Source organism: Varroa destructor, unplaced genomic scaffold, assembly GCF_002443255.2.
Source record: "Varroa destructor unplaced genomic scaffold, Vdes_3.0 BEIS01000007.1, whole genome shotgun sequence".
Taxonomy (NCBI): Eukaryota; Metazoa; Arthropoda; class Arachnida; order Mesostigmata; family Varroidae; genus Varroa; species Varroa destructor.
In genome coordinates this window covers 8,598,178-8,624,178 of record NW_019211460.1, presented here as the reverse complement: position 1 = coordinate 8,624,178, position 26,001 = coordinate 8,598,178, and the positions used below count along the sequence as shown (strand labels likewise).

The window sequence follows — 26,001 nt, the reverse complement described above, 5'->3', positions numbered from 1 at the left end:
TGAAGAAATCGCAAAAAAAAATGATGGTGCGTGCACGGCATGGCAATTCGTGGCACAGAAATTAAAAACATAGTGTATATACAATACTTTCTGCTTGTTAAGAGCAAAAAGTAAACAATTCTTATAATTATCTATCCAGTCTATCTAATAATCATGCATGGTACTGGTTGCTGATGGTTGTGTGACTGAATTTATTACAGATCATTTCGCATAGCTAGATTTTTAATATATATTTAAATATATAAAACTAATTGCCTCATATGTAGATGGTTCAACTGGCAGACATGGCTCACGAATAGAGCACGAAGTTTTTAATTTGGTTTCAGCTGAAGGACAATTGAATCTATGAACTATAATCTCTGTGCACACATGGCCACTGCCGCAAAGTTCTAGTTCTGAGACTTTCGAGAGCGCTCGAGACAGTCCTTTCAGCGAGCTAAGCAATGCAAGTTAAATAAATAAGGGTTAACTTACCGTGCGACTGGACAACCTTAGAGTATTTTGGCAATCCCTCTTCCCTTCTGTGAGGAGCTCGCCAGCGCCGACTGGAGGCGCTTTCGAGAACTGGAACCGCTTTAGGACCTTAATGTAACATGGGATTCAACTGTCGTCCCACATAGTTACGAATGGGTATCTTGTGCATTCGGTACGCCTGACGAACGAGCGCTTGTATTGGTGAGCAGACATTTATTCAGCCGGTACAAATAAAGTATTTACTTTAATAAAGCATAAAAGTACTAGTATAGAAATGATGACAATAGGTTTTTAAATGGTATGAGGCTAGGCCTGATCTGAATTTTGGCCCGTGCTATACGAATATTCTCGTATAAACCAAAGCCTTCACTTCCTCCTACATGAGATTAATAGGACAAGAAAAATGCGAAGTTGAAAAGATATGGCAGCCTCGGTGCTTTACCATTTTAAACGGAACAGGTTCAATTTAAAAATGAGAGAATTTTGTACAAGAAACATTAATATAATATACGTAACCTTTCCATCAATAGTGCTAACAGTAAAACGGTATTTCGGAGCGCGTAAGCAGAATGGCATAAATTCGAAAAGGCTTTTAAAGAGGCCAGCCCCTTTGCCGTTCATAGTAAACACGGATGATTTTCCCTAATGGATATAAAAGTACAAACAGCTATACACTATATATACGCAGGTACTATGTTTGGCTTTAATAAGGGAAGTCACAGCAGCGTAACGAGCAACACTCGTTTTAAGAGAAAGATTCGAGTAGAGCATGGTCAAGTATGAACGAAAATGCAGTGAACACATGTTCGTATCAAAGGGCTAAAGGACCAATCGCCAAATTCAGAAACAAGGCTCTTCCAAACAAAACAACCCTGGACAGCATGTATCTGCGAAATTTTGTAGCACGATTAGTCAGAATCAAGATAGAAAGAACCAGTCAATACGCGAAAATTAAATTCTGTTTCTAAACGGCTCTCAGGTTCATGTGGTCTCGTCACGAGATACTTTTTTCCCTGAGTCAAGCAGTCGGCACCGTGGACCAAACGAATCGCAAATAATCTATCACTATCCATGGAAACCATAACGAACTAAATTTCGACGGTTCATGTAAGCCTGTATACATGCGTAGGTGTACCTATACGTGGATGGCCTGCATTGAGATGATAGCTCTACGACACCCTAACTAGGCCACGCTTCGACGCAGTAACAGCGTATACGATGGTAATAGCGGGTTGCGGTTGCCCTGCGCGCATACAAATATACAGCTGGCTGTAAAGAGAGAAAATCTGTCAAGAGAGACTCAATGCCAGCTGCGTCCTGCGCGCTGTTAAGATGCTGTGGTATAGCTATTCGACTCTGTGCTATAGTATCTATGCCTACGGGGCGACCACACGACCCGCACTTCTGTTAGGCCGCTTTCGTTTTATGCGACAATTGTCCACCACAGATAGGCATGTCTGATAGTTGTATCGGACACCGATGCTCATGTATACAGATAGAGAAATGCGGAATAAAGGATCCCATTATAGAAGAGACTATGTGCGTGTATCCCAATAGGTGTAGTGTATTGCGTCGTAGCTCAATGTTGTCGATGTGTAGCGCGAGCGGCTATTTTTTTTTACCAAAATCTGTCAAAAAGTACAATGTACGTTGTTGAATGGTTCACAATGGAACTACTTTATTCCATACGAGAGCTGCGACTATACGACCGTGACGGTTCGACATCGTTCGTTATTCTCGATCGTATGGGAAATACTTAATGGTAACACCAAGCAGCGAAGCGGCCTGATTAGAAAAAAAACCTTCCATGCTTAACGTTGTTGATCTTAGCGTCGATTTTTCAGGAAGAAAATCTTTTTTAGGCCAAACGTCTAAAGGCATCGATAGGCAAATGCGTGTGACTGTGGGTGTCATCGCACTCGCTTCCATCTGGCAGATCGGTTCTAATTTGTGTATCGCGAACAAATCGGATACAACATAAACGGATCCTTCTGTCTTCACGCTATAATCGTATAGAATTGACGTTTAAATCCGGCCTCGGTCGAATTTCTGTATGTTTTATTTGCATAGAACTTACAATCAATACACACCAATTGTACTATTGTGCTTTCATAACTATGTCCTTCGAAAAATTCGACAAATAATTATAATGGCTTTAAGTGAAATTTTTCGTTTTTTTGCGAAAAGAAGTTGTCTTGATATGTTCCGCGGAAGCAAGGTCGAAGGCTAATCTTGATCAAACTATTTCTAGTCAACTTCGATGTCGGGCTGATAAGTGCGAAGAGCCTATCGCTTGGGGCCTTGATTATGACATATATGCCAACAAAACATCATAGTATTGAAGAATATCACGCACACTAATGCCTTCCTTCGCTGAACGTACTATTGACTAGAGCTGTCACCCTGTTACGCCGTACGATTGCGATCTTGAGGGACAGTTTTAGCTATTGATACCGCTCGCCTGTGTGAACTGCATCCCTGTATCCTAAACGAAGTAAGAGGGATTATCCTGTTACATACGACAAGCTTGCTGCTTCAACGATGATTCCATTAGGTAAGAAAAAGTGATGATTGATGAGCAATGCCCGAGACATGTCTTCGTGCATTGCAGTCCTGAGTCTCCTGGATGGACTGCGCCTTGAAGCGGTCAATAACAACGTTAGCCGTATTACCTATTTAGTTGACGATTTTTTTTGTATTTTTCCAGACTGTTAAACTCGGCCACTTGTTCACGTAAGATCACTGTAGATGATAAACGAACGAAAAACATCCCCCAACCTAATCATGTCGTCCGGGCCATATACTTTATTAGTGGAGAAGTAGGACAATGGGCCTGGATTTTTCATCGGAGGAATTAGTGTTTTAAAAGAGGCGGCCGTAAGTGGACACGCGTCTCCTATCCATGAAATAAGATTTATATAAATGAGTTCCATTATTGACCTCTTTCCATTATTAGGCCTCTTTTACGGTTGTCCTTGCGTTCTTCTTCCTTTTAAAGAATAATAAGATACAAGGTTTTCTCTAGATGCGTTCTCTTAAGAAGTTACTAAGCAGATTCTAAACCTATTGAGTGTATCGATGTGGTACATAGCTCGGTGACGAATGCAGGATGCAATTTTTATGAAGGACAAAGTTCCCTCGCTCATGCCAACAGTTGAGTTTCATAGTCACCTTTGGCTGGACGTCAACGGTTCGCTTATATCTTCGTGAGTAACCATCCCCGTTTTTAGTTACGCTAGCCACTGTTTTTCTATAGAATTAATTTTCGTTAGTTTTCAAAAGATTAAGAAACGCGCTGCTGTCTCAGTGAACTTCTGCAGCCATTAATTTTTACGTAAATACATCTATCTGCGAATACTGGTAGAGCCAAGATGTGGATAGTATCTTATTGGCTATTCGCATCACCGTAACCTCTATAGACGTCAGAGGTGACTATACAACACCATGTAGGGGTTGAGCGGATCTTTTTGTATCTCAAAAAAAAAAATAGTAGTAACGCCGCGGTATGGACAAATAGCCGGATACACTGGCACCGTATAGGTACTATCTGTAGTAAGTAATGATAAAAAGTTTTATTATAACGTGGTCAATTGGATCGTTACAAATTCTCTCGCTTTGAAAACAGTTGAGGTAATATAACTAGATGCTGCCCGCTCCTAACATATAATGATCATTGAGCAGATCAATACAACGCGTATCGGGTCCGAGCTTTCCCGCTACCGCAGAACACGTTAACAACGAATAAACGTATAGGCGTGACTGAAGTTTTGCTTGAGAATTTCACGTTTACGTCATTTACCGTCTCATGTCACAAATACTCGAATAGACAGAGGGATTTTTGGCTTGTGCAATCGTTACATAGTTTGTTTAAATATGGAAGGATATTTTCGGCTCGCTTAATGTTCGAGACGAAGCCTGTAATTTTTTCCCGATACGCTTACGTGACTCTGCGATGAAAGTTTGCCACTTATAGAGACACCTATCTAGGTAGAACAGCAACAAGCAAGTATATCTCCATTTATTTAGTATTCATTAACTAGCTAGTGAATCGAGACAAGCGAGAGTGCTTGTTGTGGGTTATTACGACCATCAAAAATCTAACAGTTCTCATTAAAATAACAAATTCCACGTATGTGTTTAGTAGATGCTAAACTAGGATCGAAGGAACATGGGTCTCCCATTTCTGCTTACCTAGAAATACGATTTGATCGTGATCAGGTGACCGAGTACGCCCATTGGTCCACGACTGTGCTATGAGCAAACAGCTGAATGCAGACGGATGCTCAAACATGAGACTAAGACCAACATTTCCGGCTGTTGTTATTCCACACGAAATATTCTTGTATAAATTTCGTCTGCTGGCGCCTCATTTCCGGATGGTGGGATTATATCACACGTGCGCATTAGGGAGTCGCCGTTGCTTAGTAAGGCACGACCAATATATAGATTTTTGCTCCTTAGCCGACCTTCTCGGTCTAACAACGTTTATAATTTTCGACTTTCAAGTCTGGATTATACGATGTGTGCTTACCTGCGCCAAATACAACTAAACGATATGTTAGCATTAACGCGAATACAAACATAACAATACGAAGTTGATAAGCGATCTGAGCTCATAAATACCTATATGATGAAGCGATCTCAAGGTGCCCTAACGGACTTCCCTTTATTAGAAGGAAAAAGAATCGAAATGCTCCTATAGATTGGGTTAATTCATTTGGCAGAATGTGTCAGGAAATATTGAATTCGATTTGTGATTGAGTGACGCGTATTGTGTATATAGCAGCCATAGTATCATATCTGACTGTGACTGATCCAACGAAGATATTGCTATCTTATTGTAGAGGCTGGAATCTGCCAGAGGTTGTTGCCATGAGCTGCAGGATATCACAATGCGCTCACTCCAGAAGCAAGGTTATTATGGGAGAACATGCGTCTTTCTTAACTGTAGTAAGTATATTTCGTATAATAATATTACAAGGTAAATATATTTATTCCCTATCTTAACTTAGTTTGATAATGGGGACAAAATGAGGTTCCGAAGTATTTTTGAATAGATAATTCAGTTCGAACATCTACAAATCATCATATCTGCCTTCGAATATGCTTAATAATTGATTTAATCTTGAACCTTAATAATAATAAAAAATAGTAATCATCACGGATTTTATGTACAAGTATCGCCAGATCATCGCCACCGACTCGCTAATTTCACTAAATGCCTCCAATGTAAAAAGGTTTTCATATAATTGTGATCTGGTGCATGGAAAGGGTCGATATTTTGTCTCAAGGTCTGTACCTTTTCGAGGATATCCTTGGTCCCATTTAAATCCATAATGGCACAACAGTGCAACATGCGCTGAGACCATTTTATCTCACTCTAATTTATTTTTGGTCACAGAAACTCATCATGGAATCGGTGGTAAGCCATCTCAATATGTTCCTTTTTGAAGCAGTGCGTGAGCTAGAAGTTCTAAACTCTACGCGAGAGAAGTACAGCTTTGCATAAAAAAAAAAATATATATATAATAAAAAAACAACGTTCTGAATAGGGAGAGGAACAGAACTTACAGCCCCAAAACCCTTTCTAAGTAGTCTTTTATAGACTAAAAAAGCTATCGGCTTCGAACTGCCACGGCTGTCTATTTACCTACGACGAGGCCGTGTCGGCTCGACGCTCGTACTTCATAGCTGGGATATTACACCTAAGCAAAAGTCAAAATACAAGTTATAAGTACGCTGGAATAAAGTTAAAATATTTTAATTTATCAATAAAATAGAAGGCACTGCCCAAATTCAATCTTATACTTTAACCTAATTAAATTATCAAAGGGCAACCGCGTTAGCTGCCACTACTGTTTTACTGTGTCAAACAAACATGACTAAACTATACAAACGAATGTTTGTTTCTTTGCTTTGAACCTGTTGTATCTCACGCCCGAGATATGATGATTCATCTCTATAATTTATCTATCTCACTCGCAGAAGCTCAAGGCAAACCTCATCTAAAGCAGCGGACGGTGACGTATGATTTATTCCACATTTAAAAAATATATAAATAGGAAGATCGTACTCGGCGTCAAATGCCTGTGTTTACTGGCAGAGATGATGGCATGTTTAAGTTTCCAAGGGCGACACTCCGGGTGAATCTTCAAGCTTCTCTTTTTGAACAACATATGATCTGCTGACCATGTTGCTTTTCGGTTTGGTGTAGTCCTTTATCCCGCCAGTGAACCAACTTTTATACTGATGCTCGAAAATCAAATGATTAAGTTATGATGTTCTCTTGTTACCTAAAATACTATTGTTTTTCTTCTAACCTAGCAAAATATTTTTGGGACTTGTAATATATATTTCCATATGATTAAGTTCCGTGACAAAAAGTCAAGCCACGTTCATGCAATGGTCAGCAAAGGCGTTTATTTCATATTATAAGGACGCTTTTGGGCAGCGTGTTTCCTAGGTAGAGTCTTTATCAGTTATCTATGATGATTATTTATCAGTACCTATGACAGACATTTTTCAATTATATTACTACCAAATTTGAATTTTGGAAATAACGAGCTTTTTTAAAACAATTTTTTAGGCGTTTCATCAGTTGCGACAACAGCCCAAGTATTTTGCTTCACATCAACGAGATGCGTGCATTTCCGAACCTTTATCACGTCTGCACCTAGCAACACCTACAACGATAGGACGAAGAAACGTAAACGTTTAAGGATAGGAAGTTTGAAGCACTTATAGTTTTGGAACAATGGACAAAATGCGGTTATGAGTTATCCAGAATACCAACAAATGACATATGGCTCTGCCTGTGCTGTAACAAGCGAAAGAGGACAAGACTTGTCTATGATGTAGGGAAAGCAAGGTAGGTTGACAAAGTAATTTTTCAATTAAGGCCTAACCTTCTTAAAGTTCGGAGAAAAGTAGGTTCACAAGTTGATACAAATGCTGCCTTAGCCTGGAAAGCGACTTTCCCCAATTGTAAGCACTTGCATTCCTTTTACTGTATGTAGAAGCTTAATTAAACATTATCAAACATATTCTAACGAGCCCTTGATGTTATGGGATTACGCTTTCGTTGAGCCGCATTTATGACTACGTCTTCTTCTCATTCCTGCCAACCCGAAAAGTAGTTTACCTATCTGCATGCCTCCGTCTATATACTTTTAGTCAGAATCGGGCTGACACTTTCTTTTATACCCATTAAACATGGACAATCCTAATTATTTGTTGAAAGCTTCGCATACTTACCGTGTCTTTTTTGTTTATTTACTATTAACTGAAAACAATTCCACTCTCACGCAGATAAGGCGAAACAACAAAGTTTTTCGTCACCACTCAAATCCTTTTTGTAAATTGTGCTTTACGTCTTATTTTGAATTTGGCAAATTTCATCTTAACAAATATTCAACTGAAACTAGCCCGTTGCGGATGCCGGTTAGTTGACTGGTCTAATGATGGACTTTGGTAAAACTGTAGAAGATTAGGGGATGGGTCGATATAGGGAGAGCACTTTCCAATAAAAAGAGTTCTTTCATTGAAGTGGGAGTGAATAAAAAGATGTCTTTCACTACAAAAGAAAGAATGAACGAACCTATAGACACAATTGACGCAAAACTTCAATGATGACATCTCGAAATGCATTGAGATATAAGATCAGCCAACTACTTCAATTCGCTTCATTGAAATAAACTGACAGCACTTATGGGTATCTCATGAGAATGAAATCTTGGGTTGTCTATTTTTATCCATGAGCAAAGTACCCACTCCTGAATTAAGGTCAAGGTGTGTGCGCCTGTGCCCGATGTTTTTCTTAGTAAACCCGGTATTTAAAATTCTCCCTCTTAACGTGAAAGCCTACGATGGAACAAGTTTTTACCGATTGTTTATAGCATGTGTGCGCGCGTATTTCGTACAAATGGAATAGTCTCATAACTGCAAACGCTGTTACATGCACCCCTTGGTATCATATGTCTTGAACCTATTTAATTCCACTCTGCAATCTGCAAGACTGAATTCTGCACAAAAAACTATGGAAAGCGGCTCATTTTCTCTATTTGACGGTTGCCATAAATAAGTTTACCTATGGAATGAGCACTCAGCGGAAAGATGATCAATTTAAAAGCTGACGTGGTGCAGGGCAGTGAAACCATGTTTAGGTTACTCGCTTTCCTTCGAAAAACGTACCGGCATCGAACCGCCTTTGCTACTGCTGCTGCTGCTGATGCTTGTTGGTGTATAACGCCGCAATTCGAAAGGCATGTATGGCAGACTAAAGCCATAAAGCAGATGGCCCTCCTATCCAGAAGATGATCTAAATTTGCGGATGAATAGTTGACCGAGATATGTTGTAAAGCCAGCTTATATTTGGGCATGAGAGTTGAAGCTGTTAACATCCAGGCGAAAGTCGTAGATTACACTATCATTGGGGAATGATGTAGTTGTGTTTAAGGCAGGATAGAGGAAACAATAGGTCGTTTGAAACACGGCAGTCTCCAGGATACGTCAATATCGCTGTGACTGCACCGTATGGATTGAGCACGACGTAGATGATAAGAGCTTAAGCGGAAGTTGAACATTGCCTCCAGTATACCTATTTATGATGTAACAGTGTGTAGAATATTGTGTGCCCTGTTCAACGCTGCAGTGCTACTTATTAGGATTGATCTGCTGGTAGAACCCGCATTTTAGGATAACCTTGTGTAATTCGTTTCCAGCCTGTAGCTTACTAGTGCCAGATAAAATAATAAAGTTAATATATATGAACGTTGGATGCACTTTAAATATTAAAAATACGAGTACATAAAAAATTGACTAGTTCGAAAAAACGCATACAACTAAAGTGCGATAAATTCCGCCTAGGTCAGCGAGTTTCCCGGAAGGCCGGTTCAGGCCTTGGCAGTAGCGCCCTAACGAAGGATCGGGCGGGTGTTGCTGGACCCCTACCGAGCGCGTTACCAGGTAACGGATAGGGGAATGCCTATTAGATATGATGGGTACCGGTAAACGATATCCGGCGCGGACCAAAGCCAGTCCTTAGGGAAATCCTCACCGTTTACTTTACCCCGGCGTGAAACGGAAACAGTGGGCCCTCGAGGACTCTCGCGGCCGGGAAAAGCCAAGTCATATGAGGCTTCAACGACCTGAAGAGCAGGAGAACAGTGACAGGAAGTTGGAGGATCGGAAAGCCGGAGGAAATATGACAAATCCCATGATAAAACTGTGAGACACTGACAGGGTGGCAGATAGTATAGGGACCCGGGTGTCCAGCCAACACCACCTGGCTGTCCTATCATCTGACCGAAAATCCCGTTATTGTTGCAGTGCTGGATGGCGACCCGATGGGATCCCGCAGCAATATTCGGGGAGCATTGCTGAAGCCACACGTGAGAAACCTCACCTAGTGATAAAGATACGTCAGAATGCCTATGGCTTGAACGACCGACGCTATATGTGATCCAGGAGCCGATTAAGATACAAAGGACTCAGAACACGGAAAATAAGACAAAAATAAATGCCGATATCACAGTGCCACTGGCAGGCGGGGCTCCCAGCTCAAGAAGAACCTATGCACATGAGGAAAAGGAACAAGGGAGAAACCGAGAAGTGGAAGGGAAAGACTCCTCCAAAAAAACTTCTCTGAATGAAAGGACGCCAGCAAGACCAAGACAGGCAACCGATAAGGACGGTACAGGGGAACAGGCTAGACCAAATTCAAAGGCTCGTTCAGGAGAACTCCAAAAGTAGGTACAAAGGATCGAAGTACAAGACAAGGAAGAGATGCAAATAAATTACGAGGGGGCAACCCCGTCTAAAATACAAGAACAAGCACACTCAAGGAAAAGAACGATGGAAGAAGTGGTCTCACCAAATAACATGGAGGAGATAAATCCATCGGATAAAAGGTGAAAGGAGACTAAAGAGGAAATATTGATAGAATCCAGAAGTGTAGACGAGGCCATTGATACAGTGAAAAAGACTCTCTGGAATCCTAGAAATTTTATGCGACAAGCACAGGGTCACACCTTGTGACATCAAGGAAAATGCTAGACAACTAACCAGAGCGGCCAGAACCTTGGTTAGAACAGAGGTGCTGAGGACGAAGGCCGAGCTTAAGCGACGAGGAAGACTGAAGGAACAAGACGCTACGACGCTAGAGGAATTAGGGCTACATGATGCACAAGATAGACAGAGGGGAACGGAGGACGCAAAAATATACAGGGAAAACAGAGAAGGCCACCTTTGCAATGGATGCAATAAAATAGTGGAAAAAGAACGTCTACAAGAGATTAGGGACGCAAAGATAGAGGCGGAAATAGCCGCAGCAAAAAGAGAAGAAGACCTTAAGCTAGTGGCAAGGAAGGGATAGTCCCAAAGAGCCTTTAAATGTGTTAACACAACAAAAGAAAGTGTCCTTGCTATCAGAGACACAAGCGCTATAATAATTGAAAAGGGCCTTGAGAGGGACCAAAAGCTGTTGAAACAACTAAGTGCTCAAATCCATGGAGCTAAAAAGGCAGCAAAATTGACAACCGATAGTGTTGCAATATTCACGAGCAGCAATTCCTGCAACCTTATGTCAGGGGAAGCGGATGGGGATGAAATATCTGAGGATGCAACCAGGAAAATACTAGTAGGTATGATTAACAAAGAAGGGACAGAAGAGGGTCTGATAAAAATAACCAAAAAAGTTTTCAAAGCCATAAAGGAAGAAAGAGGACAAAAAATCACGCGCAATACAAGTGATCGATCAAGCAGACCATGATTCAGGCCATCACGAAACTACTCGAAGTGTATAGTAAATATTTTGGGTGTGAAATGAAGCTATGCAAAAAACAAACGGAGGGTCCGCAACTCCAAAGCATGAAAACAACCAGAAGAAGAAAGAACCGATGGCAAAAGGGAAACAATAAGAGGAGACCTCAACAATAAGGGTAAAAACAGGGGGAAACAGATCCTACAGTGAGGTATTGGCGGGATTACGCACGAAACTAAGACCTACAAAAATCGACGGGAAAACTGGGATCTCGCAAGGTGCAGGAGAAGATGTACTGTTGAGGGTACGGGATCAAATAAAAGATGAAGCCCTAAAAATCGCCAGCATCCTCAAAAGCGAGGAGGACATGGAACCAAACGTGTGTATAAAGCCAAATCTGTGTACTATGGTCGTATGGGATGTGGATCCTCTAGCTGTGGGAAGCAGAATAGCGAATAACATAAAAAAACGCATTGAGATTGCCGACAAGCACATAAATAACAGTCAGGGACCTTCGACAGTCACGAGACAGTTGGTACTCACTGATACAAGTACCAACCGCACTGGCAAAGAGCATAAAAGACAACAGTAGTGTAAATGGAGTCCTACAAATGCAAGATAAAGGACTGGGTCAGGATACCGAACTCCTTCAGATGCCAGAAAGAAGGCCATAAAGCCTATTAGTGCAAGGAAAAAGTCAAAGCAGAAGGAATACGATGCTTCCACTGCGGGAATACAGGACATCCAGCCAATAGCTGTGACAGGCGGACCCCTTATCGCCATGAATGCAGATTGACGGCCATAGAGCCACATCAATGCAATGCCCCAAATATAAAACACTAGTGGATCGAGCTCGAGGTAGACGGAAAGGAGAGAGTAGGACAACGACAAAGCCCCCTCTTCTGAAGAAGGAGCGGCAGAGCCAGGAGAGACTATCGATAAGACAGGGAGAGAAAAGGACGGAAAAGCACAGAAGAGGAAGAAGAGCGCAAACAGACCGACTATTGACGAAGAAAACTTCATAACGCCGTCGGCAAAAAAGACTGTTAGACGACCCGAAGAAGTGTCAAAGAAACAGAAGCGGATAGCGGATAGTGGAAGAGGAGACAACCAACAAAATGGAGTTCAGACTCCTACAGATTAACCTAAACCGCTCGTCTACCGCCCATGACCTACTGGAAGTGACGACTCAAAAATACGGCATTCAACTATACCTGCTTTCGGAACCGAACAATAAAGGAATAGGATCTACAAAAGGGACTGTGGTGACGGACGATAGAAAGGACACTGCCATATATTGGAGTGGCATAGGACAAACGGTGATACGAAGAAATGGAAAAGGAAACGGGTTCACCTGGGTGGAGGTCAAAAACGTGGATCTCTTTTACTCGTGCTGTTTTTTGCATCAATAGAAGAATTTGAAAGATTCCGGGATGACCTTAGCCAAAGCATATAAAGACATAACACAAAGAAGAAGATCATCATTACGGGGGACTTTAACTCAACGAGTGTAACATGGGGTAGTAGAAATAATGAGCGAAGAAGAACAGTAATGCAGGAATGGATGGCAGCAGAGGAACTTGTGGCTTTAAATGACAGCGAGACTTTTACCTGCGAACATAGAGCTTACCCATCCTTCATAGGTAAACAATGCTGCAATAGCTTCTACAACAGGGTGGAGAGTACAGAACGAAGAGGAAAGCGGCAGTGATCACCGTTACATATCTTTCCACGTCGCTCAGAGAAGCCCACCAGAAGGCAGAGAGAGAGACACGAAGATGGCAAGCAAAAAAGTTAGACCGCACCATCCTGTAAAGAGGGATAGACAAAAGATGCGAACATATTTTGGCACACGGAACAGGAAGTAGAGTATTACAGATAGAAGCGCAGCAACTCAGACAACTAATGATCGACACATGCTCAAAAGCTGATCGGCTGCCATCAAGCGAGCGGCACCCTCACCATCAAAACACTTGTAGAATAAGGAAATCGCGGAGCTCAGGAAAACATGTGTGAGGAAAAGACGCATCTACACAAGAATAAGAAGCTGGCAAAGACGCACGAACGACCTACGATCAGAAACAGTACAACAGAGAGCATTACAACAGCTCCGGGAGTACTAGGACGCCCGAAATAAGCTAAGACGAGACATAAGACGCAGCAAGGAAAGATCCTGGCAGAAATTGATTGAGGCTGTCGTCCGAGACGTTTTCGGACTTCCGTATCAAATCGTAAGGAGTAAAATAAAGACAAAATCGCCACCGCTCCCTCCGGATGTAGTGGCGAACGTCGTGAGAAGCCTGTTCCCAGCGCAGCCCTGGAGGGGTGACAGAATGTTCGAGGTTGACGAAGAAGACATCCCTGAAGTGACACTGGAAGAAGTGACAGAAGCAAGAAAAAAAATAGCGACAGGAAAAGCACCTAGACCGAACGGCGTACCACCAGGGGTGGTCCGCATGCAAATCAAAAGATGGCCGATGATCTTTCAAAAGTTGGCGAACGATATCCTGCGACGAGGGATTTTTCCGGACGTATGGAAGGAAGCAAACTTAGTACTTATCCCAAAGCCCGGAAATAAAGCAGGGCCGACGGCCTTTTGACCGATCTGTTTGCTGAACACGGTTGCAAAGGCCATGGAAAGCATCATAGTCGCCCGATTGACCAAAGAGATTGAAGAAAAAGAAGCACTGTCAGAAGCACAGTACAGTTTCAGGAAACAGCGCTCAACACTCGCAGCTGTGGACAGAGCCCTTAAGATAGCGAGAGAGGAGATAAATAGGAAGTTGAAGACTAGAAACTTCGTGCTTCTTATCCTGTTGGATGTTAGAAATGCCTTTAATAACACGAACTGGGGAAAACCGATGGCCGCACTGGAGGAGAAGGGGATCTCTACGTACCTACGCAGTGTCATCAACTCATATTTAAAAAACAGAAGACTGGAGGTGGACGGGATAAAATGCAGGGCCACAGCTGGGCTTCCGCAGGGATCGGTCCTTGGACCAATACTATGGAACTTAGCCTATGACGGCGTGCTACAAATAGCGGATCTACCGGAAGGGATGGAAACTATTGCATATGCAGATGATTTGGCTCTTATTATCAGGGCCCGGACAGAAGGTGACCTAGAAAATAAAGCAAACGTTTCCCTCTAGCTGGTAGACCGGTGGATGGAGGAACGCTACTTAAGGCTAGCCGCGGAGAAGACAGAAGCAATATACCTAACTGGGAAAAAGAAGACCAGATGGCTCAATCTCTTTTTGGGAAATGTCCAAAACAGTGTCCAGAGAAAAGCAAGATACCTCAGCGTGATGCTGGACACGGCGATAAATGGAGGGGAGCACATTAAACATGTAGCTGCAAAGGCGGAAAGAACAGCCCTCAAGTTGTCCCGCATTCTGCCTAGAGTAGGGTCGCCGGAGACTACTAGCCTCTGTAGCGGAGACTACGGCGCTACACGCGTCCCCAGTATGGATAGACACGGTGTGGAGACATGGAGAACAAAAGCCAACCGCGACGGTACTGCTGGCCGCTCAAAGAATAGTTGCAATACGGGTAGCAAGAGCGTACAGAACCGTGTCAACTGAAGCTCCTCTGGTACTAGCTAAAATGGTCCCATGGGGTCTGCTTGCCAGCGAAAGAGCGGAACGTCGTTTGAGAAACGAAAACAACAACAATAACATGGCCCGCGAGGCCACGATGGACAAATGGCAACGACAGTGGGAAATCCGCAAGACCAAGTAGAAGAGAGTTTTCGGGTAGCTGGACCCGACATCTAATTCCAGATGTCAAGGAATGGACTCGGGGTACCCATGGAGAGCTTATGTATTACTCCCGCCAAGTTCTGTCAGGCCACGGACAGTTTCGGACCTACATGGTAACGATCGGCAAAGTGCAAGAGGACACCTGCGTACTCTGCGCGTCCGGCATGAAAGACGGAGTAGAGCACACTGTGCTTTATTGCCAGGCACTAAAAGAGGTCAGACATAAGCAGGTCCACAGAGAGGTCTCAACGAAGAGTAGCGTAAAGGAAATGGTGGATATGATGACAAAGGATAGGGGAAACTGGAATAAAGTTACGGCCTTCTTTGATGACGTTATGAAAAAAAGGAACAGCTCGAAAGGACGTGTCGCAAGGACAAGCTCGAGACGAGCAAAGACCCGATGTTCTACGGCCGGCTTTTACGGAAGGGCAGGGGACAAGACCCCGTCCGGGAGTTAGCACACCCGGGGGAGGGGAGGGGAGCTCGAACGGAGGTTAGACCGGAACGGGACAAAGGGGATAGTAGCCCAACGCCCGTTCCTGCAAGCTATGGTTTCGAAGTAATATTAAACTATATTCGGAACCAAAGCCCAAGTTTCTGAGGGGTCCAGGGTTTAGTGGGTGAGAGTCCCACCGTACCAGACAAACAACACATCTGTGAAGTCTGGTATGCATAGTGCATTCGCCCTCAACCTCCTTTAAAAAAAGAAAGGTCATTGAGTTTGTTCACTAAGATATACTAATTATGTCTATGTGTCTGCAGGTAAGATGCCTTTGCTATACGGCTATTTCGATATCGTTATTGCAGTTATAAAACACTTTCAACTTAATACAGGAGCTGACGCCAGACAGGCGGCATTCAGTATTCAGGCCCTAGTCCGCTAATGCAGACGGTGCTATGCTATATTTTGACTACATAGACTACATTCTCTGTCTCCCACACGGTACCAGGTGTACAAATTAAATGATCAGTATAGGACTAGCGGCAGCTACTATGATGTAGTAGTCTTTGGCAAAGGATCAGCCCAACACGATTCGCACGTCTGTGTACAATAGATCACTATCGTTAGCTATTTTAGAATCTATCATTAATAACTCATGGTCTCTTCCGTTCCATAATTATTTTGCAAAAAAACAAAACGAACTTATTTTTGTCCAATAGAAAAACATTAAACGGAAATGCGTTTTTTTTTTTATCGGACATTTACACGAAATCGTGCCTTACGGACCAATCTGATCTCTGATACTTAACCACTAGAAATGCATGAGCTTGTGTTACGTACTCAAATCAAAGCGTTGATGTTAGAAACTCACCTAATAAAGAAAGGAACGTGATTGAATGATGTATAGACAATTTATTAATTGCCGTATTATTACACAATTAACTATTGTGGCAATTAAGTGGATATATGCCATCCTAAAATTAGGAACCACGACATCATTCAGCTTTCAGGACGCACGAAGGGCCGCTCTAACAAATGAACATTTACATTTAGAGCTTAAATATAACGTACAACTAGTGACTACATGCAGTGGGTGCAGGATATGCTTCGACAATTTCACCGAATGCCAACATGCAAAAGCTTAGGTTAGTCTGTCAGTCTTCGGTCTCTCCGAGAGGATACTCTGAGCTGTGATCTCGAATTATTGCAACTACCATTATATAGTACGAGGTTCAGCGAGTTTGTTTATGTTTGATCTATTGGCTGTGCGTATGTCAAGGTAAAATTATATGAAATAAATATTAAATTTGAATGTTTTTTTTTTTTAATATTCCCTTCTCGGAAATGCATCTTTGCTTTTCATTGTTCTAATGTGACTCACAATAGTTTAGTGGATGTTGCTATGAGACAAATGCTGAACGATCTCTCAGCTTACTCCGACTTGATAAATGCACGTGTTTTACTTACTAGGATGTAATGTAAATCCGTGAAAATCTAAGCTCGTTCCGTTCCAAGGTCTATATACGAAACTTTTCCGCATCGCGAGTCGGATGCGAGGCTTCATCATTTCCTTTTTGTGTATAAACAGATCTGCAAGAAGAGGTATCCAGTCTATATACAGTCTTTCGCCTATCTGTACAGAGAAGCATCGTTTGATTCTCCGAAGATAAGCCTTTCAAATGATTCTTCATTTCCACGCGTTTGAGATAGAAAACTTCAGCTTGAACTGAATAGATCGCTATTTAATTTTTTGTAGCGTTGTAGAGTCAGAGCTTGGATTTTTTCAATCGTTTCTGTGCGCAATGTTTGGATAAGGAAATCTTATGGTAGCGGAGTAGCAGAATATCTAAAGCAACACTCAACGGCAGTACCACATGTAAAATTCAAAATGCTAACTTATATTAGATAGTAGGAGAGACAATATAAACGAGATAAAAAAAACATAGTCCTTCAGACAGAATCTGTACGTAAGAAGATTAACTAAGCTTTCAAAGTACGCTGCGGGATGTAATTTAGTTGACGAGGCTTGAAACTGGAGAGGATCACAAAATCTATGAAAGGCTTCAGAACAGGACTTTTAACAAAGTGGCAGATATACCAATTCTATCTACATATTTTCCTAAGCACTGCTGGCATCCATGGTCTACTCATTATATGTATATGACGATAAAAGGCAATGATCATTGCTACTTCAGAAAAAGCAGTTTAGTGACAACAGAAAATGGCAAGACAAATAATTTTGCACGGTTTCTGTTTTCTGTCCCGGAAGTACTTTGACCAATAGGCCTTTGGCATCATAGGTTTTCCGGCCTTCAAATGAACTTCTCAGGCTAGTCGCACATGTTTTTTCCATATACCCTTCACTGTTGTGGTATGTGGATCCTGAATAGACCTTTTCCTATACGACGAGACGTACCCGTGATTTTATTTCACCAGCCTATTGTTTTGACGATTTGTTCGGAATCCTATTTGGGTAGAAGTTTCCCTTTTACGACAGCGGAAACGTTATGGATACGTATGAGCACTTGAATATTGTGCATATGAATTTGTGACGGTCAGACATTTACCTATTCGATCCGAAACCGTCTGAGATACCTACGCAGCAATATCAGGCCAGTTATCTAGTTTTATTCTGTGTAATGCCCATTGTTAACCTGATAAATCAACGGAACACCATATCCAGTACTCTGGTTTATGCTCCCTGAAGCTAAATATAAATTAGCTCAGTCAGGGTCACCGTGGTGAACTGATACAGTGACCCTATGCTATTTTCTATAATAATTGTTTTATTTTTTCTTTTGCTTGGATGCACACCGATCTGCGCACTTTATAGGTTTAGGAGGACTGACTTGAACGCCTTGCCAGAAGTTAGAGCTTTTAAAACGATCGGATCCTTTTTGTGCTAATCCCTTGTCTGCGTTATGTACTCTTACCATCAGCTGTACAATGGGAAGCCACTAAATGTGAAGAGGATGAAAAGCACTAAAGCGTAAAACGAGGGAAGTGTCTAAGTTCTGTCTCGACTATTTGGTTGCAGGTGCATGTTGCAACTTGTGAAAGCCCGGGGGCAGACAACAGAAATTTTGGCCTAAACCTATGCTGCACGCTTAATTTTCGGTCAGTTAATTTTTGGCGTTCCACTCGCTGACATTCGCATAGGTTGTTGTTTTGAAAAAAAAAACAGCTGTGAAAAACATCAATCCACGGAAGTGATGCAGCGACCCGTTCGCTTAGCACCTGAAAGCTGTGTCGCGCACTTCGGTTGCTGTCATTTATCCGGGTAAGGATTCGTTATTAAAAAAACAATAGTACTTTTAGATAAATAAGTTGACGGGAAGAGGATTTAATTTTGAAAGCTATACCTTTCTTAGAGAAATTTATCGAAAGCAATAAAAACGCTTCGTGGCCGATTGACGTGAATTTATATAACATTGTTTTAAATACAGTCGACAATAATAAACAACTATATACATATATATATATATATATATACACATATACATATATGTATTGGAATGTCACTTAGCGTGAATTGCGCTGACTCATCGCAGTCGGGCGATGAAGTTCCTAGCTTGCACAGAACGCGGTCAATGATATCGCACAAAGCGTAATTTTTTCGTTGACGTTTGATACTAAATCGGAACTCTGAAACGCATTGTGTCGTTTATAGCCGGTCTATTCAGTTCACCTACATCATCCTTAAATCTAGCGTTTCTAGCAGAAAAAGGCAAGCGCTGAAGCTTAAGCATGCCAGACCTACTGATCGTTAAGGCTAAATGCACTAGGAGCTTTGACAATCCATCTAGGTCTTACTTTACTACGGGATACGCACTCGTGCTATCCGGTGGCCATAGTTTTCCGACGTTGACTTTTACCGTCCGGCAAGACATCGTGACACAAAACGCAATGGGGCGAGCGACAGTGGACAAGTGCGACTGATGTCCATTGAGGTCTACTTTGGCGCAGGCACCTGTGCATCTAGATATGCACACCTGTGCATTCATGTGCTAGTCAAAGTGAGAAAACTTCTGTGCTGCTTATTATCGTGATGACCATTAGCAGGCCGGGATCAAGTTTGGATTAGGTTTCTGTGTTATCAAGCACTAGCACATGCCGCAAAGAAGGAACAGTGATTATTTTTTTGTATTCCCTTCCTCTACTTGTGGCCTTGGCAAATACGTTGAGTGTTATTAATCGAGTGAAAGCTAATGTGGGAAACGGTGATGACCTGGTAGATTTCTCAAGGAAAAAACATTCCTCACAGGTAGAAATGAATCAATAAATCTTATGTACTGCCCATTCTGGAACGACGCGTATGATCTTCAGCGGTAAGGTGACTTTCAATTACGGCTCAGGCTCTTTTCTCCGGATAGGACAAGTGTCGAAAGGAAGACCACGTGGCAGGGTACAAATAAAATAGGAAAGATAAGAAATTTGACACGAAGACGTAGTAAAAAGAATTGCGCCAGGAAGAGGACCGCGCAGCGATATCAAATGTTTATATGAGCTCGTATATAGGACTCCCGCATTTAGGAAATTTTGCAGCAGGCAATCTTTGTAATTAAGTTCGAAGGCAAAATATCACACGCCTGATAGCTGAGTGTGTGCAATCAGCTAACTCAACGAGTTTGCTAGTAAATACGGGCTTAGGTTTGTATTCTAGACTCATCTATACTGAATAGAACATAAATGCTCCTACTGTATTTAAACCAGAATTGTATCACACTAACGTATTACTGACTTATTTCTACTACCACGAAGTGATGCAGGCTAGAAAAATGGGACATTATGTACCTGTGGAAACAGCACATCAACATGAGTGTGCCGAAGACGTCAGGTCGGTAAAATAGTTGAAGTCAGATCAGAGGCTTTCATGTAGGGTGTAAGAAGTTCTTTGACCTCGTAAGTTAACGTATTTTTTAGAACAATATTTGTTGTTACCTTATTTTAGGTGGCGATAGATGTCGAGCTATGGTTCACGAACCGGCTTTTTTTTCGGGACTTTATTTATCTTTCCGTGACTGGCTTGTTGTCTTGGCGCGACGATAATACGGGCTGGTTTACTATACCTGCCACGCGTCTTGAATCGGCTCTTAAGCATGATTGAAAATACGAACCTTAATAAGCGAGAATCTAAACTCATAAACATACGCAAGTGGTAAAGCAATTACTCGAACGTAGACCTATAATCTTTGTGCTAATTATCATATATACAAAAAGATCCACCAAACATACATAAGGACTCGACTCCTAAAACGATTCATTGCCGATCTTAAAGACTCGCGCACATTACAGAAGACTCGTAAACTTTATCTGGAAGATATGTCGCTTTTGAGCAAAGCTGTTAGTAAACCGTTTCAGCAACATCTGCAATGTGGGTTCTGGGTTATCTTTTGCATGATAGAAGCGCACTTGGATCAATGTTTTGTACTCCGTTAAGATGATCAGATAGATATTCACGTCGTACATAAAATCAAGCACGATCGATATATTCAAATACTTTATTCTGACAGTTGTGATTAAGTTATAAGGGTGGCATTGTGGCTAACCGTCAAATATTGTTGGGGCGTATGAACTTTAACATTGTAAACGATAAACTTAGGCCTGCAAACTAGCATACTAAGCTACCATTTACAATTGGCTTACTTCTTACTAAAAAATCTTACATAAAAAGATTCGAAACCGCTACAGGTTCGAATCCTCCCAGATCCCTCAAAAATGGTTGGCGTTTTCATGAGTACTTATATTAAATGAAGTTGGAATCAATGAAATTGGAAACAACTAGACCACTTATGATCCTTAAAATCTTTCTCACAAAAAATCCGAATAAGAGAAACTGTTTCGTCAGTTGCAAGCCGTAGACTAACAACCTATTGCATCAATTTGTAAAGCCTTTCTCGACTAAATGCTAAATCTGTACCGGTGCACTGACAGCAATTTTGCCTGCTATATTTTAGGCCCAAAACTACCAGTTTTGATCTGGATGTAAAAAGAGACTTTTCAATGCGGGATACGACCAGCCGTTCGAAGCAATGTTGAGTAGCATTTGCACCAGAAACAGGTGGAACTGCACGCAAAACATTTGAATGAAGTCCTCTACCGATGACCGAGAACTATGAGCGCTCTAAGCGCCGAAAGTATCTTTACGCAATTCAAATAAGGTAATCAACAAACACTGATTGATAGATACGGACGCAAAAGATGTTGTGAGGAGGGCATTGCTGTCGAGAGATTTTGTCAACTTAACGACATCTCGAAGGGTGCCTGATCTACTTTTATCGTCAGAGTAAGGGCGGAGTTGGCGGATCGAATGGGAAAACCAGGACCGAAACTATTTTTCAATAAGGTGGAGCTTCAGTCGTATTAATGTTTTCAACAACTGTCTGAATCTGCCAGGCAGAAGGCTGTCTTGCCAGTTATACATTATCGTAGCTTTATTGATGTATGTCACCGAATGCACCGAAAGCCGCAATCGGTTGCAGAAAAGTCGATCTTTTTTGACATAGAAGCCGAGCATTGTTTGCTTTTAGACAGAGCCCACCAAACACTACGATCAATAGAGATGAGGACAATAATATTTTTACTGGCCTAATATGGACACAAACATTTAATATCTAAAAGTATGGAGTTGTCGATAACTTTCGTTCTAGCGGTCGCCTGCCATAAACGTAGACCACGTACAGCGTGTACCTTGCACTAGCCAATGTTTATGCTCGCATTGTACTTGGCTATCACTATTCACTGAAGACCTTTTCAAACGAATAGAAATAAACAGTCACTGAAGAATGAACGCCCATGACAACAGCAAGTCTTATATCACAGAGAAGGTCTTATGAAAGTTGAACGACCTCTTCCCGGGGCCTCTGTCGTACAAAGTATGTAAAACGGGCGCTCGAACGCAAGCGACACGCCCCTTAAATTACCTCGGGATAACTAACGATGAAAGAATGGGTCGGGGATTTTGAACGGAGATGAGTGCTTCGTGTCGACAAGGGCAAGAAGGGCTGCATATTCCAATAACAGCTATTCTTACCTCGAGCACACATACGTCATATATATATATATATATATATATATAGAGGTAAAACCATGCATTTGCCACCTATGTGTTGCATTATGAAGAATAATTATAATAGAATATAATAATGGTAGTAGAAAAATAATAACACATAACACTATAACAGTAAAACCATTGCAGATATTTGTCTGTAATGGTCACTGTTTGTCATTATTATATGGAGTATCGCATGGGTACGACATAACATGAGGTAAAAGAAGGAGTTAGCTAGGGGGGGTGCCTATTTCGATAGACGTTCAAATTCTTTTTTAGCGGCATGTTAGTTTCGAAACCGTCGCAATAAACTTTGTCTGTCTACCTCTAATACTCAAACGTAATGCCGTTTTTCGTTTCCGTAATGTAACCAAACTAACTAGTTTCTTCGATATATATTAAATGTACCCCGCCTGTTACGGCGTGTGTAGCCGCTAATTTCTCGCGGTTAATTATATAGCGTCCTGTTTTCAGGTGACACAGTCAACCGGCATAGCTTCTTAGAAGAGTTGACCAGTGTGCATTTACGCTAGGACACACATTTTTTTGCTCCTGTAAAGGGAATAGCTTAATTTTGACTCGTGTTCTGTTCGAAGTATCGTAATAGATTTCCTCACGACTACTCATCACACCCGTATCAAAATGATTATTGATTCAAATGGTATTTGTTTGCAGTATTTGTCTCGAGCGATTCTCATCTCCCATCCTGTGCGTACAGCGGCAAGCGAATCAGCAATGAAGCCTCGGCTAGCCCTCGTGCTCACAGATACTAGACCCAATTGAAAAGGAAAAAGGTTGTGGGTTTACTCAAACAAACCTTTCATAACGTTCTGAATAACTGTAAAAGGCAACTTGTGTGCTGGAGGTATCTGGTTGAAATGATAGATACGCACCCCCCAAGACTCGACCCAGCTTACCGATTATAGTCGCTAACGCATTACCGATGAAAATTGCGCAGAGAATACTAAACATCGCGCAGGTAACGTTGATATCCTATGATTCCTCAGTCGCACGTCTCGTCTATCTACAAGTTCAACCACACTCTAAATACCTATGTACATTCGATGTTAGACGTTTAAAAAATTTGTATATAAGACACCGTAATTTAGTGTATTGAGTGTATTTCTGCAAATAATTGTTTTTTTTTTTTTTTTTTTTCGTCTATTTTGTCAGCACAAACAATGCGACATCGGTTTGTTCGTATGCCAAAGTGTAAGCTATGTTTTGCATTACGCCAACTCGAGAATATAACACTGCCTTACTCTCTACAAACATTATCTTTAACAAAATACGAACTTTAACGACTATGTAATAGGGCTTACGTGTCGAAACAATTATGTAGCTACAATTACTAAATGAATGTAAAAAAAACTTCAAGTCTAGCGGGATGTGTGTGCAGAAATCGAAAAACTATATAAAATGCCATACGTTTCATCAGCCTTCTTGACACTCAAAGACATCTGACTGTGTTGAGACATTGAAAAGCATAGCATTTACAAAAAATATTAATAAACATTTCTTGACACGCTTGCCAGCAAATCTTCTACTGACACTTAACTAAGTTCCACCTATTTTATCTAACTGAATCGTAAACAAGCTAAGCTAAGACATTAGCTCAATGCCTCTGTTTCTTCTGTTAAATGAAATAAGCAAGTTCTGTGCTGTATGCGAGTCCTTCGAGTAAATCCAGTACCTAAATTAGGATCACTGGACAGCCCAAATGAGTCCTCGATAAACAAACTACTAAAATAAACCCCATTACCGAAACAGGTTTACGGAGTGACAGGTTGTCTCGAGCATTGCGGTCGGTCAGCTAAAAGAGAGCAATGAATAATCTGCAGCGCCATAATCGTACGCAATTGGGCCGACGATAGTGATGAAATCGAGTGACAAAACAGTTACGGCCAGTACAAGACCGGGCCTAGGTTAGAACAGCCGAACCTGCTTTGCATAGGTTAGCTGAGAAAATTATAGTATAGTTTTGGGTAACATCGAAGGCACATGTGCATTGCAGACTTCATTCAAGAAGTGGGTGAATATTTTTACATGCTTAATGTTCTATTCTATGTAACAATTCTAGCCACGTTCGCGATGTCTTTAATGTAAACGTTCTCAATGATACTCATAACCCTGCTATTGCAACCCTTTTCCATTTAGCAATAAACGTTGATACGTTCCGTACGGCTTCGCAGTTCATATTGTGCGTTTATTTGGTCGCAGGGGATGAACAAATTAAGTTATCTCCAAAAAACGTAACCTTAGAACTTGACTGGTAAACAATGATGTAGATACTTGAAATTGCCCTCTCAGATTTGCTATGACAAACGATTCACGGAAAATTTTCATACGGCTTAATACAATAGATTAAAGCAGTGTTTTCTGTGGATCGTCTATTAAGGAATATTCAAACTTAAATTATGTACCTGTTCGTTAATATATGAAATAGCTCAATGCTCTCGTATTTGCTTGCGATAGGTTTACATTTTTTGAAATTATATGTTTAGCTGATTAAAAAGTCAAGTGAAACTTGAAACAAAGGACTTCTGTGAATATTAAGTATTTCTGACACAAGTTTTCCGTCGGAAGTTGCCTCAGCGTCTTAAAAAATAGGATCAATTGGAATACTACGAGGATTTCGTCTCAAAAAAAAAAGCTATCAAGGTTCGGGCTAGAATAACGCTATGAAGACGGGGAGTTTGCAGGAGAACAGTATTTCAATTTTGAAAGGACTACCACATTATGTGCCTTGTCATTGACAGTAAAGCCGAGAAATCTGCGCGAATAATAAGCGCTGACGCAGTCTGGATGATTAATGCATATCTCTTTGAATAGGTTGCCATGGTTAAATGTTTACCATGTTGTTTTATAGATATGCTGAAGAAATCATAAATAAGTTCAGTAAGTTACACCTCGTTTAGAGCTTCTAGTGGGAGTAAGTCCTTGGTGCTATACTTAAAGAAGTTACTCAAAAGACTAGTTCGCACAAAATAAAAAGCCTAACATGATAAAAAAAATCTATGCTATAAAAAAACCAACCCGTATTAAGCATGGTCTTTTTGAGGAAGTTCTAAGTTCCTAAGACGAGTTGCAGTATGAGCTTCAATGGCTTTATCTGGCCGTATATTACAGAATATCTCTGTCTGTTAGGTGAATGTTACGCCAATTTCTCAGAGTTTTAAATAATAAGAAATCTGAGTAAAACATAAACGTTTTTTGCTTTGAAAATAAATCTCTCTTTTCAAATTCGTTTTAAGTATCGTCAGATGTGGCACTGTTGAATCCAGTTGCGCCAGTGTTGCAGTGTTGCGCCAGAGGCACAGTTCGGACAAAATCAGGAGAAAAACAAAAAAAATCAAACAGAGCACCTCTGGCCTTTTCATATATAAAACGTGTATAGTATACGCATCAGTGTAAATTATCTATAATAAGCAATAAGCAAAAAAGCGAATCCCAGCTAATGATATTTCAGTCGACGCAATGATTAGAGATGATGCGCTGACACTAAACCAATACT

General features: G+C 41.3%; 1 protein-coding gene and 1 long non-coding RNA gene across 7 annotated transcripts in view; one reads left to right on the top strand and one right to left on the bottom strand.

The window, feature by feature from the left end:
- LOC111254031 (uncharacterized) overlaps positions 1-26,001 on the bottom strand; it is a 65,123-nt gene that overhangs the window by 18,410 nt on the left and 20,712 nt on the right. Inside the window, exons 8-9 of the long non-coding RNA XR_002674896.2 lie at positions 4,666-5,020; positions 475-666 (exon numbers count right to left, since the gene is read on the bottom strand). This is a non-coding gene — a long non-coding RNA (uncharacterized LOC111254031). The remainder of the gene's footprint in view (positions 1-474; positions 667-4,665; positions 5,021-26,001) is intronic.
- On the top strand, positions 1,783-24,681 carry LOC111254032 (uncharacterized). 6 transcript variants are annotated; one of them, XM_086976077.1, is made up of 8 exons: positions 1,783-3,028; positions 4,693-4,898; positions 5,319-5,424; positions 6,460-6,494; positions 7,061-7,342; positions 9,340-9,438; positions 18,474-18,716; positions 23,163-24,681. In XM_086976077.1, exons 1-5 carry the CDS (start codon positions 3,016-3,018, stop codon positions 7,190-7,192), a joined length of 492 nt encoding a protein of 163 aa, XP_086832203.1. In that variant the 5' UTR covers positions 1,783-3,015; the 3' UTR covers positions 7,193-7,342; positions 9,340-9,438; positions 18,474-18,716; positions 23,163-24,681. The 6 variants fall into 6 exon arrangements, 1 of the variants encoding a protein (XP_086832203.1); XR_015317954.1 differs by lacking the exons at positions 6,460-6,494; positions 9,340-9,438 and adding an exon at positions 3,182-3,680; XR_015317958.1 differs by lacking the exons at positions 4,693-4,898; positions 6,460-6,494; positions 9,340-9,438 and having other exon boundaries at positions 1,783-2,013.

Bases quoted from the DNA above. Each gene is read 5' to 3' on its own strand.
- LOC111254032 (XM_086976077.1), top strand. The intron at 5,425-6,459 runs GTAAGTATATTT...TCTCACTCGCAG, and splicing joins ATGCGTCTTTCTTAACTGTA to AAGCTCAAGGCAAACCTCAT. The intron at 6,495-7,060 runs GTGACGTATGAT...ACAATTTTTTAG, and splicing joins CTCATCTAAAGCAGCGGACG to GCGTTTCATCAGTTGCGACA.